The sequence below is a fragment of the Chenopodium quinoa genome, unplaced genomic scaffold (assembly GCF_001683475.1).
Source record: "Chenopodium quinoa cultivar QQ74 unplaced genomic scaffold, ASM168347v1, whole genome shotgun sequence".
In the NCBI taxonomy this organism is placed as follows: Eukaryota; Viridiplantae; Streptophyta; class Magnoliopsida; order Caryophyllales; family Amaranthaceae; genus Chenopodium; species Chenopodium quinoa.
In genome coordinates, this window is record NW_018744452.1 from 429190 (window position 1) to 445778 (window position 16589).

Consider the following 16589-nt stretch of genomic DNA (forward strand, 5'->3'; position numbering starts at 1 on the left):
CAAATCGTTAAAAAAAATTAAATCGAACAAATACCTTTAAAATTAACAATGACTTCGAATTGCACTTTAAATATGGCTAAAAAAGCCAAATTCGACCATGAAAAACTCTAGATCTAGAGTTTTTAGGGTCGAATTTGGCCTTAAAAACCTTTAAGTTGTTTTCCGACGACGAAGTATGAGGAGCTCACGGAGTACGATGACGCGTTGGTGGAGGACATGCGTTCTTCCTTTTGTAATCACAGGCTGTTTGTTTTGCAAGTATGCTACCCTTTTTTGAGAAAGAAGGAGAGAGAAAGAGGAGATAGCTTGGAGATGGGGGTAATATGGGTGGCTAACTGGAGAAGAAGAAATTTAACACAAAGTTTCATATGTGGTTGGCCGCACCATACGACCAACCACAATATAATTTATTTATTTATTTTTTAATTCTTCTTCTTTCGCTTAATAAACATGAAATTTATTTTTATAGGGTGAAGCTAAGAGAACAAGCTCTCAACCCCATCTTTCACCTCCGTTGCCCAAAACCACCCACCTCCAATCATATGACATTTTTCAGTTACCTTATTTCTGCCTTTTATGTTGTACGGATGTTTTATTTGTTACTTGCATTAGATAAAGTAAACAAACAAAGATATTTTAGGAGAAAATCCAAGTTTAATATATTTCCTATAAACTTTTTAATTAAGTGACCCAAACATAAATGTATAAAATTTGTATATATGTGGGATAAATGGAGAAATTACATGCCAATAAATACTATAGTAAATTAATTAGGGCCTGTTCATTTTAACTAAATTTCAGTTCAGTTCAGTTCAATTCAGCTTCAATCAGTTTAGTGCAATTCAGTTCAGTTCAGCTCCAATCAAGTTCAGTTCCTAATTTTCTTCTCTCATAAAATATTCATTTCAACTCTATTCAGTTTAGTTCAGCTCAACTCCAATCAATTTAGATCACTTCAGTTTAGTTTAATTTAGTTCAGTTCATTATATGTGAACATGCCTAGTAATAGATCACAATAACAAATGTCCACAAGTAATTTTACACATATGGTTGTCTAAATATTATGGAGCATACTAACATATGGATATTGTCTTGTAAGTACTATTGTACCCACACATACAATTACAAGGTCTAAAATACTAACATATACTTGCCATTGTCATATATGATGAGAGTAATTATTGTTTTAGACTACCTTGGATAAAATTAGATGTTATTCTCATAGATTAACAAGATTCGACTCATATTTTAGACCGTATAAGGGCATTTTTGTAACCTTACATTCCCACTTCTCCTTAAATACTCAATTTTATATTTTTTAAATTTAGGTTGGTAAGGAGAAGAGCCCTATCGGATTAGATCCTCTCACATGTCCTCTTAACCCGAGTTAGTAGACTAGACACTTTAAAGATGGAGGAGGGGGAGAAGGTTAAGAGAACCCCCACCCTAAAGTGCCTCATAAAGTGTTTAATCCCGCAACCTCTTAATTGTAAGATGTAAATTTTCCTATCCAACCAAGCTTTGCAAAGCTTGGTTCCTTATATACTCGTATTGTTGTCCACATTCATATACTAATATACTACAGTCTAATACTACAATAACTATTGTCCACATTCATTTACACAAATACTTCCTTAATTATTCTATTTTTTTTAAAACTAAATACTTCCTTAATTGATAAGACATGCTAACATTATATAGAAGTACATTATATTATAATAATAATCCCACCAAAGTCAAAACATAAGACCTTACCCAAACCCAAACACCAAAGCGGCAAACGCAAACCCACAACAAAGTTGATTCTTCTACTAAAAAACAAGCCAACTCCATCCACTAATAAACTACAAGCAAGTATGAGTTTGAGGTGTAAAAAAGAGGATAAATTTGCAGAATTGAAAAAAACAATTGACAATTTAGAATTAATCGACGCTCATGCTCACAATATCGTCGCTATTAATTCGTCGTTTCCATTCATCAAATGCTTTACCGAAGCCGATGGTGACGCTTTATCCTTTGCTCCTCACTCTCTCTCTTTCAAGGTAACCTTTTTTTTCTTCTTCCTTTTCTACTTTATTAATTTTTTCAACCAAATAGATTAATATTTGTAATATTTGCATACTTCTGATTATCGTTAGCTCATGCCAAATTTGGAGATGATAATTTTGAAAATATTTCTTTAGTTTTTTTTTATGAGATTAGTACATTTTTGTCAATATGGAATTAATTATACTTCCCCGCTTCATATTAATTCATCCATCAAAGAGAAAGGGGACGATTGATTTCATTTATTTTATATTATTTGATATTTAATGTGTTTTTGTTTGATAGATTTTGTACAATATAGAAAAAAAAAAAGAAAAAAAAAAGATGCTATTTTGGGGATTCACTTGGAATATGCATAAACTTTTCAAATTGTTGTTTTTGTAAAATTATTTTTTAAAATTTCCAATATATGTTTTTGTTGTTTCTCGTTTAAGGTTAGATATTTAATATTTTTGAAGAAAATGACAAACATAGTGGAGACATAATCAGCTGAAAAAGGAAATATTCATTCCAAATAAACATTAATTACATTATTCAGTTATTTACAAAAAAAATTACATTGATTCACTTGTGTGTTTGCCATTCTTTCACATTTATGCCATGAATTTTCAAACTTATACACCGCACCATTTTAAAAATCAATATTACGAAGTACATATTTACATACATTATCACCTAATTATTTATTTTCTTTGGTAAAAAATTGTACTCGTAGTTGATGCATCATGCTCATTTGGTCCCCCTACTTACTTGAAAATGACCCGTTACTCACAAAAAAACAAATGAAAATGATTATTTAAAAAAAAATAAAAAAAAACAAATGAAAATGAAAAGTGATTATGTTAACAGAAAAGTGTTAGTTGTCAAAAAATGAAAAAAAAAAGTGTTTCATCAATTAAAAAAAAAAGTGATACTTAAAAAAAAAAGTGATACTTTGGAACTCTCCCTTTTTAAATAGTTGCTCTATTTCTGCTGAGCATGTATGTCAATGCTAATTTCTAACCAAGGAGTAATAAGTATCAATAAATATAAATTCTAATAATTGAGAATTAATAATGTATTTATTGAGACGATGACAACATGTACCCACAACACTATAAATAAAAAACATTAGTAAAAAATTGTCAAGAATAATCCGAACTTTGGATCGTTCGTTCAAAATAATCTCAACTTTTGATTATTTTTTAATAATCCCAACTTTATACTCTATTAATTTTAAGCAGTCGCAAGTAACTTAGAACCGGCTAAACAGGTCAAAATATTTTTTGTTGAAAATAATAAAAAAAAAAATTATCAATTTTTTTTTAAAGAAAATCATATGAAAAAAACCACCACTGCAACACCACCTCAGCAGCTCAGCCACCAACATCTCCACTCCCACCCAAACCTAGACGCCTTAACCACCTCCCCCACCCTACCCCACCCAGACCCGAAACCACCACCCCCACCCAACCAGATTTTCATGAGTTTCATCTAGGGGTGGCAATTCGGGTCAGCAGGTCGGGTTCGGGTCAGATTTCGGGTCGATTTCGGGTTATGCTTAGAAACTATTAAAAATAGTGTAAAACTTAATATTATTACGAAATATGAAATTTGGGTCAAATCGGGTCGAATTTGGGTTATTCGGGTTCGGTTCAGGTCAGGTTCGAGTCTCTCTCAGTAACTTCGGGTCGGGTTCGGGTCAGGTTTTCGTGTCGGGTCAGGGTTTTCCAGCCCTAGTTTCATCCTATCCTAAATAACTCCATCTTTGAAAATCAAACAATCCCCAATTACATGTTCTTCATCTTCATATAAAAAATTTGCAGTTGCAAACTGGAAGTTTTGGGAATGGGAAGGAAAGACATGGCAGAAGACATGGGAGGAGAGAGAATTGATTGGTGGGGGTGGTTGCGGTTCAGGTGGGGGTTATCTACGGTTTCGGGTTTGGGTGGTTTCGAGTGAGGGAGGGGGAAAGGGGTCGGAAATGGACGGGGGAACGTGAGGGGGGCGGTAATGGGACGAGGATGGGGAGGAGATGCCGGCGGCAGCCAGCCTCCCGGCGGTGGCAGGACTGGCAGCGGTTGCTTGCTGGGAATGGGTTTTATTTATTTATTTATTTTTATAATTTTTTTGAAAGGATTTTTTTATTATTTAATTTAAATTTTTTTTTGGACCTATCACATGCCAACACATGTCATAACTTGTTATAACAAGTTAATGACATGTTGGGACTATTCATAGCGAATGCATATTAAAGTTTGGATTATTAAAAAATAATCAAAAGTTTGGATTATTTTTGGCGAATGAGGCAAAGTTTGGATTATTTTGGGCAATTTTTCCTAAATAAAAAGTGCAAAAAGTAGAAATAAAGAAGTATTTAAAAATAAAGGGAGTAGAAATTACTAGTTTTGTTTGACGTAATAGTTACTTATACCTGTTCATCAATTATATAACCAAAATCCCTCAAATAATAAAAAATTATATAAACAAAACAAAGCCTTTAAATTTTTTAAATTGATCATATCTTTCAATGCAATACTTGTCACATTTTTTAATCAAACTGATGCATCTAATTCAAAACGGAGGAAGTGTTACCTATGTGCCTGTGTGTTTCAATCAACATTTAGGTTTCTCAAAAACGACATTGGTTTAAAGTGGTAAGTGGTGGCTGAGTAGGTGGAGTGTCGTTGTTGGTTCTGTGTCATTAAGTTAGTGACAACTTCTTTAAGTATTACTTTAGTGTTAATCTGTTTTTTAGCGTGTTAAAATATCTTCCCTAATTTCCTAGAAAGGCTGGTTGTTGCACTACTTACATTTATGTAGTACATCTGTATATGGATTATGACTGATAAAGTGATAAAGTATCATGTACACTTGAAATACTCTTTCTGTTTCAAAATTATATTCATTCTACTCCGTATTTTATGTTTTTACATTTCCTAATACCTCAGTTAATCTTATATGAATATTAATAAAGTGATAATGTCCCATATCCCATAAGATAGTGTATGTTCCTCATTTTTCATAAAGGGTATTTTATATGGGAGTGTTAAAAAAAATCAAAGGATGACTCCAAACATTAGTTAATGTAATGAGTAGGTGTTTTTATGATGAAATTATGTAAAATATAACTAAAATATTAAAAATAGACATAACATTTTGGGCGCTAAAAATTGAATACATGCATAATATTATTATATGAAGGAGTAAAAAGTTAATATTTTGATTTTTGAAACTAACATCAAGACAAATATGTTTTTACTTATACAATTGTCAAAAGAGGTCATATTGTGATTTGATTTCTAAACTAAGAAGAGTTCTTTAAATTCAAATGTAGTTCATTGCTTTTAATGCTCCCTTAAGTCCCTTTACCCTCATAATTGGTTAGCTACCTGTTAATGCAACGAACTTTAACAAGAGGCTTAAAAGCAACTAGGATAAAGATGTTATATAGAAAGGTTGACAAGTGCTTATTAACATTCAAAATGTGACATTTAGTCCTTAGAGGTTGACAAGTGCTTATTAACATTCAAAATGTGACATTTAGTCCTTAGAGGTTGTTTGGTTGCCAAAGAAAAACATGGGAATTTGGAAATTCTAGGAATTGAAATTTTTTGAAGTTGTTTGGTTAACAAATTCATGGGAAGTAGAAATTCCCATGACACAAAACGGGGGAAGTTAATTACCTAGGGGGACCTAGGTAAGTGGAACTTTCCCATGGGAATTTTCACTTCCCTTAGTTAACCAAACAATTTTTAGAATTTCCTTGGAAGTTCAATTTCATGGGAAATCAATTTTCCAAGAAATTTGCAATTCATACATTCAACCAAACGAGCCCTTAATTTAATATGTGTTCTAAGTATTCTTTCTATCCATTTTAAGGCTATCAACTCCTACTTTTTGGATGCTGAAAAAGAGAGTGAAAAAGGTACAAAAAGTGGATTGTGGGGTGGGGGTGTAGCGTGTAGGTCCTAACTTTAATTTTAGAAAAAAAAAACAAGTATCTATAATTAAGGGCACCTCAAATTGGCATGTGTTAAATTAATTTTTCAACTTAAGTTTATTACTCCCTCCAATCCTAAAGAAGTAAAGAACTTTCTGTTTTTATTTTAGTTGGATATTAAAGACTTAAATGTACATCTTATACCATTCATATATTTAATTTAATAATATTTATTAAAACATTATAAAAAGTTGATATTATGAAAATACACATTAAAATTGTTTCAAAAAAAAAAAAAATACACATTAAAATTGTTTCAAAAAAAAATAAAAAAAATACACATTAAAATAAATCCAACAAAATCCAATGAGATTTTTTTTCTTTGATATACTGAAAGAGGCCTAAGTGTAAAAACTAAAAAGTGAGTACAAGGTCTGAAAATGTACAATGTCTAAAATGTGCATAGTAAGATTTTACAGTCATCATTTGTGAACCATATCTATCAAATGTGGTATTTATTATGTTTGATGATCTTTTTGACAGCTTTTTTCTTTGATAACCATATCTATCAAGGACAATAGTGCTAGTATCAATTTTAATCCTCAATCCTAAAGCATCACTGTGTTTCTTGTACGACTATAATTGATGCCAAGTTTGGCTACTCCATTGATGCAATGACTTAGTAAATATGTTAGACATTACACCAATATCAAGCAACTTTATCAATTAGTGAGTTTAGTGCTCGATGCTGTAAAGTGATACTGCAATCCTATGGTAACTTTATTTTAAACAACTAATTATTTCTGTTTCATTATCTATACTAAAAAGTCAGCTTATTATGCAGATTTTTTCTCCTGAATCATCTAGTTATGTCTTGCTGCATCTTTTATTGGAATCAAATTGAATAATGATCATTTCATATTTTGGCTACAACACTTGTTGATGATATTTTTTTCTCAGAGGGGGGTGAGGGAAATTGCTGAACTATATAAATGCAAATCATCTTTGTACGACATTGAAGAGTATCGGAAACACTCTGGAATAGATTCTGTTAGCTCAACTTGTTTTGGAGCTGCAAGGATCGCAGGGTCACTTATCGATCATGGTCTTGATTTTGATAACAAGTATGAGATTGAGTGGCATAAGAGCTATGTTCCTTTTGTTGGGAGAATATTACGAATTGAGCACTTGGCAGGAAAAATATTGGATGAAGTAAGAACATTTTGGCTCTGCTCTTGTTTAAAAATTTTGAATTTTCCTCTGTCTAGTATGTTGATTCCAAGCTTTTTTAGTACAAATATGGGAAAAAAAAAAGACAAATTTTCACACATTCTTAAAAATGAAGTTTATAATTTATGATTTCACATTCTTGTTTATATCCTCAATTTTGCATATGTAACATTTCTCTGATTTATAAGTATATTTCTGTGTTGTCGGCGGGGTGTTATAGGACTTGCCTGATGGAGCTATGTGGACGCTGAACAAGTTTACTGAAGTTTTTGTTGAAAAATTGAAGTCATATCCTTTGCATTAATAATTTATAATCCTTATGTTTATTTTATGGTAATTTGAATGATTATTATGACAAGATGAATATGCCTTTTCAATTTCTGTAATGAGCTTCCGTGACCTTCTTCCACATTAGCTACCACAGTGGTTGGATTGAAAAGTATAGCTGCATATCGTGGTGGTCTAGAAATCGATCCATATATCAGCGAAAAGGATGCTGAAAATGGCCTGTCTGAAGTTTTAAGTGGTGAGTGAATCCTGAGAGATGTCATATTTTTCATAACCAACATACATACTTACTTCTATGCCTATTCTACCTTTCAGCTGGGAAGCCTGTCCGGATTGCAAATAAGAAGTTAATTGACTATATCTTTATTCGTAGTTTGGAGGTTGCTTTGCACTTTGACTTGCCAATCCAAATACACACAGGGTATTTTCATACTTAATAAGTCAATTACTCTGATTATTATAAATACATATTTCCTATGTTCCTTAGTATGCTGAAAATGGTGGTAGTATGTTGAAGTGTTGTATTGCTCTAGCTTACATAGTACATCTCTCATGGAAGCACCATTTACAATTTGAGTTTCTAGTATTTTACTTCCTCAGTTCCTCTAATATTTCAACATAATTACATGAGGGTTGGCATTAATTTCCCATTTTCCCATGCGTTAACTACAATAAGAAAAAAGAAAAGTACACCTATGTGAGTAAAGTTGGAATTTCATAAGCACCGTCCCAACACAGAGATGTTGCAATAGCTGTCCTTTCTTAAATAATAGTTGTTGCTGTATTAGGGGAGCAGAGGAAGTAATAACTAGTTTTAGGTGCTTTGGTGTGTTCTTTATTGTCTGCTAACAATTTTTCTTGTAAGATAAACTTGTTTTTTTTTTTTTTTTTTTTTTTTTTTTTTTTTTTTTTTCTTATACTATAATATTCTTTGCACTAAGATTGCATTTGATATTGGCCATAGATTTGGAGACAAAGATCAAGATTTAAGGACATCAAACCCGCTTCATCTTCGTAAGGTACTTGAAGATGCAAGATTTGACAAATGTCGATTTGTTCTGTTACATGCTTCCTATCCATTTTCAAAGGAAGCATCATACTTGGCAAGTGTTTATCCCCAGGTATCATTTATGCCACAAAACTTATTTCCTTTCATACCATAGCTAAATTTTAAAAGTGTTAGTTAAGCTTTTCTTAATGTACTAGGTCTACCTTGACTTTGGATTGGGACTTCTCTTACTCAGCTACAATGGGATGAAATCTGCAGTTAAAGAGTTACTGGAGCTGGCTCCCATAAAAAAGGTGATGTGTTTACAAGGACCGTGTGCTACAGAATTGAGTTCTTGTAGAGATGATACTTGATATATTACATTATATCTTACATTAGGGTGATATTCAACAGGTGATGTTCAGCACTGATGGCTATGCATTTCCTGAAGCTTTTTACCTAGGTGTGTTCATCTTTGGTTAAATTCAGATCAAATTTTTATTTTCAAGTTAATTCTTACAGTATTCATGCAGTGCAATGGACCACATATATGAGATATATCAATAAGTTCATATTTGTCCATATATATTTTTCTTCTTTGACATATGGGGCACTGTAAAGTTAGGAATTAGAGTTGAGTCTATTAAACTATAATAAATCTATTATGTGCACATCCACATGACTCCAAAACCTGAACATTATAAGATTATATTTAACATTTATGTCCTCCTTAATTATGCCTCTTTGTCTAATTATTTGATCAAGTTTAAGGTGACATATGCATCCTGATCTAGGCTAAGTTGGGCCTAGTATGATAGTGTTTTGTAACCTAGGCTGCTAAATACTGTGGTCTGCATATAAGATTAGCATAGTGTGTAACAAGACATTTTATTCAATTGGAATGTAAGTTATGAGAAGAAATTTACTTACGATTTTGGTTCTATTTTGGGTCATTCATTTAATTGTCATGCACCTCATATAGCAGCATAGGAGCTGTACACTTATGTCTTTTGGAATAACAAGGTTAATTGTATTAGAGATGTAGTTTGGCCATTTTTAGTTAAGGTTTCAAAAGGTAGTCGATAGTCCTCACATTTCCCATTCCACTTTATAGGTGCCAGGCGAGCACGTGAGGTTATCTTCTCAATTTTACGTGATTCTTGCATTGATGAAGATCTGTCAATCCCTGAAGCATTGGAAGCAGCCAAGGACCTTTTTGCTGAAAATGCAATTCAGTTTTACAAGATCAAACAGAGTGTTAAATTGGATCCAACTAAAGCCATACCTTATAATAATGGAGAGACTACAATTATTTTGCCAAAAAGTCATCACTTTAGTCCGTATAATCTGGATCGATACTTCAGGTCAATGCAGATGTCGTGTAAGTTTTAAAAGTTTTCTTTAGAAATTAATTGAATTTGTGGTTTCTTGCATCATTATTATATTTAAGTTCTGCTTGTTAAAGAGGATATTCATGCCTTATAGGTTTCAGTTTTAGATAAAAGTACCATTTGAGTGACCAATTTTCATTGAACTATGGAGTATTAAATAACAAGCAGTTCCAGATTATTGAACCTTACTTGTATGTTCTATAACTCTTTCACCAATGAGTTGCCCGCTAAACTTTTATGGGATTATTGCTTAGACATTCTAAGCATTTTCATCTTCATCTATATGAATGAATTTACATATTTGCACATGAAACATATAGTTTTACAACTATAATTGTCTAATATTACTCTCAACAAAGTTCTTAGCTCTACTAACTCTATAGTCATCTCACACACATATTCAAAATTATATCTCTTACTATATGCGTAGATACCTATGTTCATGATTTTGAACTTAGATCTTTCACTTGTTTTTCTCTTAAATTGTAGCTTATTCAATTATCAGTCCAACTTTGGTTATAGTCTGTGCTGGTTCAAATTCTTTCTTTGCTCAGAATTTCTGAAAGTTTTTGTGCAAAGATTATTTGTTGGCCTAGCTTGTGATTTGTTTTGTTCTTGTGTTATTTTTATGTTTTAAAAAGGACCCTTTTTAGGCAATTGTTATGTATTAAAGACCTGATTAGCAATTAACTTGTGAAATTTTAAGGCATAAAATGTAGAGGCTGTGTTAAAGTCATGCTGCATATAGATTTAATATATAACACAATTATATGCTGAATATGAGATTTATTTGGTGTATATTATTGAATCAATTGATTAAGGATTTGTAGCTTGTATCCCTTGTATGTTTTGTTCCTGGTATATACTTATCGTCTATTTAAGAGTTTCTTCATATCTTAATGATATAGTACTTTGTCCTGCTAATGTAACCTCTTTCTTTAAATTCTATCCTTTTTGCAATCTTGAAAAAAAAAAAGTATTATTATTGAAAATTTCATTTGCATACACCAGTTGTAGCTTAGTAAATTAAATACATCTTTACATTATGATAATCTTATTGCTATTTGGAGTTGTCTTTGATGTATCTGATATTTTACAGGTTGTTCCTGTAAAGCGCTTTCATGATGTTGTCAAGAAAAATGGTGTTGGTTTAACTTTTGCATGCATGGGAATGCCCTCTTTTATGGATGGTCCAGTTGCTGAGTCTAACTTGACAGGAACAGGCGAGATCAGACTTGTTCCTGACATGTCAACCCTTAGAAAAATCCCATGGTAATTATATTCAATAGAATATGTGTAATTACTGTAATATCTTAATCTTCACAATTTTTTTCCTTACTCATACAGAGAAAAATCTTATATTTTTTGTGGAATATTCGAATATTGCTGTGGAATTTGCTTCTGGAGTTTGTATAAATCCGGTTAGGAGATTTGGGAGAACATATGTATCATATATGTTATGCGCCATATGTTGATTATTTGAATCTAGTTTTTGGGAAAGGTGCTTCTTGTTTGTTGGTTGCTACATTACAATCTTAAGGAAGTATTGCAGTGTAGGACAAAGTCCAAATAGTTGTTATGTAACTTTTCATTCCACTAGTTCACATGCTTGAATTTTACTGCTTAAGATTTTTTTTTGGAAGATTCCACTATAAGGTAATTACATTGTTTTGTTTTCAAGATTATCAATGCCGGATCATTTTCTTTCCTTCTAGGTGCTTTGTTCACAGATGTTTTTAATTCAGTACTCTTATCGTATTGCAACTGATACATGGGTTATTGTGCTTGTGTTCTTTAAGAAATAGTCCATTAATATTTCCGTCTTAATTAACTTATTGGGTTCTTCTGTTTTCTTTGTCAGGGTTTATGGAGAAGAGATGGTTTTATCTGACATGCATCTGAAGCCTGGTGAACCATGGGAATACTGCCCAAGGGAGGCATTGAGGAGGGTTGCAAAAGTTATGAAAGAAGAGTTTAATTTGGTACCTTTTTATTGCCTAGTATTTCAACAGTATACAATTCTAAGTCGTTCTACCTCTAAATGTTTTGTTTATCATGTCTAGGAAATGAATGCAGGTTTCGAGAATGAATTTTATATCTTGAAACCAGTAACAAGGTTATTACATTAATTCTTCCACTCTTTTATTTCACTTTTCTTTCATTAATATCCACAAGCTTTAAGATATTATAGACTTTATAGTATCAGGTATTTAATATTGAAAATTTTTGTAGGGATGGAAGTGAAGAATGGGTTCCATTTGATTCAACTCCATATTGCTCAACTTCATCATATGATGCAGCTTCTCGAATCCTCAATGAAATGTTTACAGCACTTCAGTCTTTGGATATTTCAGTGGAGCAGGTACGGAGTAGATTATTTTTAATTGGGAATGCATGATTGGAAGTAGGACTTAGAAGTTGTCTCTCGTTCTGGTGTTTCTTATTACCAATGCATATATCAAGGTACCTTACATCGAATGTGTAAATTTTTTTGAAAAACAAAATCTAATTTCATACCATAAGCATCACAAAGCCATGTAGGAAATAGTTTAAGAGCAATTGTGCATCATAGCTATAAGGTACCCCGTGACATGCACTATCATATGCAACCCAAATGTGTAATTATAATCTACAAGACTAGATGTCAATATCAACAACTTTCTCCCCTCTCCAACATATTTACAACTTATCAAGAATCCAAAAATGGAGGGGAAAATGCTTCTTTTCTAATGCAAAGTATGCCCAGCATTCATGAAGTAACAACCAAATGAGAGGTTAGCCAGGGTGTTTAACCAAATGCTTCGCCTTTGTGAAGAAATTAATATATAATTTTTAGCTCATCTATTGCCTTAGTAATTAGTGTCATCGCGATTCAATAGACTAATTACTGTTAGGAGTGTCTACATAGTATATTGATGGGTGGGGTTTAGTTCATCAAATTCCAAGGGTTATAAATTATGACTATAAAATGTTCTGGATGATGATTGTTTGCGATTGAACTGTAATGCGTTTATCCTGTCTTTTTTTTTTTTCATAATTCTTCTTTTAATTGGTGTAATGCCTTAATTCAGATATTCTTTTGGTAATTTATTCCTTATATGCTTTAGATACATGCCGAAGCAGGGAAAGGCCAATTTGAGATGGCACTGGGACACAGTGTTTGTACCAGTGCTGCTGATAATTTGGTTTTTGCCCGTGAAGCTATCAGGAGCGTGGCTAGAAAACATGGATTGCTCGCAACTTTTGCACCAAAGTAAGTATCATGTCTGAACATAAAGTGAATCAAGGTGATGAATATAATTGTTTGTCTAAAGCAAAACTTGTCATCCTATTATGAAAATTCCAAGTACTTGTTTGCAGCTCTATTTTGTTGAACCTTTTCCCCTGGGTAACTTGCAGAAGAGAATTGATCTTATTTGTTGGTCTTTTTGTTGAATCTTTTTCCCCTGGTAACATCAAATATAATTGTACGGTGTATAGAGTATTTAATATCATAGTCCATTATGGTTTTTAATTCTTTATGAAGGTTGGGTCAGTTGATATAACAATTACACGAATTTTGATGCTATCAGCAAAGTTTCTAGTAAACTATATTTATAACTTCTTTCTACGAATCCCAATGATGTGAATTATAAAGTATTTAGATATACCTTTGTTGTAAGTGTGTAGTCCCATACTTGAATTCGAACTTCGACTGTGATTCCCTTGCTTGGTTCACACAAGCACAAATCTAAATCACCGCGCATTTGTTTACTAAAATAGAAGAAATTCAGAACTCTCTTGTGAGGTGGCCGAGGGGCAAGTATATTCTGATGATTCTCATATTGTTGCATCTCATACTTAAAAGTACGTGATCTTTTAGCTCTCAATTAATCATTCCATAGTTCAAAGTTGGTTTCTAGTATTATATCCACCTAAATTTGAGCATTAAATCTCTATATGCTATTAATCATATACTATTATTACTTACCTGTTGATTGTATGATACTCAGTTTCATAGACATGATACTCAGTTTCATAGACTGCACTAATAGTTTGTATTTGCATATGAGTTTCCAGCCCTGTTCTTTTTGTGTGTATAGGTTAATTATGATGATTGTCTTATAAATATTCTCGACATTATGTTTATCATCTTGGTGTCAACTTCTTAATCGTTTTCTTTCTTTTCTCCCTAGGTATAAATTGGATGACATTGGATCCGGATCTCATGTGCATCTAAGTTTGTGGGAAAATGGTGAAAATGTTTTTACTGGGTCTCCTGGATCTGGCTATGGAATGTCTGAAGTTGGTCAGGAATTTATGGCTGGAGTTTTATTTCATCTTCCTGCCATTTTGGCATTTACTGCTCCAAATCCTAATAGGTAAAAATTTTATTTTAATTATGTGTAGAACATTTTGAGCAGAGGACCCTCCAAATGTTTAAGTCTGACCATTATTCTTCATTTCTCATATAAGTTAGCTTGTGAGCATGAACCCATATTCAGCATCGTTACCCCTTACGAGTATTTTCCCTCGGAGTTGATTGTTACCATTTGATTCAAGAACATATTATGCTCATTAGAACATTATTTAGCTTTTAATGACTTATCTATATATAGAGAAGATCTGCCTAATTTCCTCTCTCCATGTGTTGCTGTTTATCAAATTATCAAGGTTTATGTTACATAGCAAAAATCTTGTAATTAAACTTTCATATTAGTTAACATACATGAATCATATGTTGTTGAAATGATATGTCTAATTTGCATCGTTTTAAAATTTATAATCTGTAGCTATGATCGTATACAACCAGACACATGGAGTGGAGCATATCATTGCTGGGGAAAAGAGAACAGGGAAGTTCCTTTGAGGACTGCCTGCCCTCCTGGGGTTGAAGATGGTCTTGTAAGCAACTTTGAAATCAAATCTTTTGATGGATGTGCAAATCCCCACTTGGGTTTGGCTTCTATAATTGCTGCAGGGATCGATGGCTTGCGGAGGCACCTTACTTTGCCTCCTCCAATTGGTAAGATTATCTAGAGTTGAAGTATGAGCTTATTGTATACAATATATTTGAAATGAAGTGTAGGTGAAGGAAGTGTTCACAATTAAATTCAACTTAATCTAATACAAAAAGTTTAATATTGTCATACATAACAATTTTAACACTAAAAATTTCTAATGTACTTTCAAAACTATTCCCCTCTCCCCTTTTAGGAAGGGTTGGGTAAGGACTAAGGTAACTACTCTTCCCTTGCGTGAGAGTATCCTTTTTTGTTAGGGAGGGGGGGGGGTGCTAGGCTGTATATTGGAGTATGCACTTGTTTTTCCTTCGAAAGTCTTCAGAAAGTAATTTGGTTGTAAGCAGACGAACAAGAAGTGAATCATTGACACTCCTGATAACATTGAGTTTGTACTTGCTTGTTAACGGATATATATTTTTGATATTAATGTGTTGCAGAAGCGAACCCTTCTAGCCTTGATGGTGAACTTCAGAGACTTCCAACATCACTTGCTGAATCCTTAGATGCTCTTCACAAGGACACCTTTTTTAAAGACTTTTTCGGTGAGAAGCTATTGACAGCAGTAAAGGGAGTTCGGAAGGTAAGTGTATTTCGATTGCAATGTTTCACTTTCATAACCTTGTGTGTTTTGAACGCTACAATAGGTAATGGTTTTACATGTATAAAGTTTAGTCTCATTTCAATATCTACCCCAGTTCCAAAGTTTTTGTGTTTTTTTTTCCTTAAATTTTCTTGCCTCTTGAAAATTAGTTTTCTTTGTTTAAAGTGGCAAAGGTCTTATGTATGAAGTTTACAGTTTACTCTCCTGAACTTATGTACTTGTATGTTACTGTATTAAACAATAAGTTTATTGGAGTTTGAAAGTTAACCGGGTAAATTTTTTTGATAATTATTACATACAACTAATCACAATAGGCTGTTGTATATGGAACTCTTACCGTTGTAATCTTCTCATTTATAGTATATCTTTCTTTCCTCTGCAATTTATGATCTTAATGCCTTCTACCATACTTCTGAAGTTGGCCATTTATATGATATAAGTTTGCAAGTATTTGAAGCATGATCAACCACCCTACGAATTATTTTGAACAAGTTGTTAGCAGCAGTAGAACACTTTTACACATAAAACCATTTCCAATTTATGCTGAAGTGCTCGAGTTTCATTTCCTTTGTATCTTTTGTCTTGTATTATTAAGAATTTGGTTTTATGTTTTGTAGGCTGAAGTGGCGTATTACTCGCAGAATAAAGATGCATACAAGCAACTCATATACCGATATTAACCTTCAACTTTGGTAACCAAAGGAAAAGGAAAAAGAGAGGGATATTCAAACTTTCAAATATAAACTTTTATTTTATTTTATTTTTTATACTTTTCTATTATTTAAATTTCAGCAATGAATGTAATCTCCTAACACAAACATATAATATATATATATATATATATATATATATATATTATATATATATATATATATATATATATATATATATATATATATTATTATGTGAACATTTTATAAAACTAGAGCAACTTTTATAGGTTTAAAAATCTCTAGCATTACAAAGTTTCAATCTTTGACCTACCTTAAATGATTTAATATAGTAGTTAGTATAAACTCGTACAATTAAAGTCTTAAAAATCTTCATTGCCGGAGTTGCTAGGAGATGTGCTCAGTGCACATGATCCTTGGGAACCTTTTGAATGTTGCACCAAACAAAA

At 32.4% G+C, this 16589-nt stretch overlaps 1 protein-coding gene across 1 annotated transcript; it reads left to right on the plus strand.

Moving 5' to 3' along the window:
• Positions 1 to 1714: 1714 nt before the first annotated feature.
• On the plus strand, positions 1715 to 16283 carry LOC110697015 (protein fluG-like). The gene is given in 19 exon segments (XM_021874348.1): positions 1715 to 2042; positions 6929 to 7180; positions 7419 to 7486; positions 7609 to 7724; positions 7802 to 7907; positions 8451 to 8607; positions 8693 to 8788; positions 8889 to 8937; positions 9589 to 9749; positions 9751 to 9855; positions 10965 to 11137; positions 11727 to 11847; positions 11929 to 11981; positions 12098 to 12227; positions 12973 to 13118; positions 14041 to 14226; positions 14638 to 14870; positions 15306 to 15448; positions 16087 to 16283. Coding segments are annotated over 19 exon segments (2544 nt in total). The 5' UTR covers positions 1715 to 1856; the 3' UTR covers positions 16150 to 16283.
• Positions 16284 to 16589: the final 306 nt, after the last annotated feature.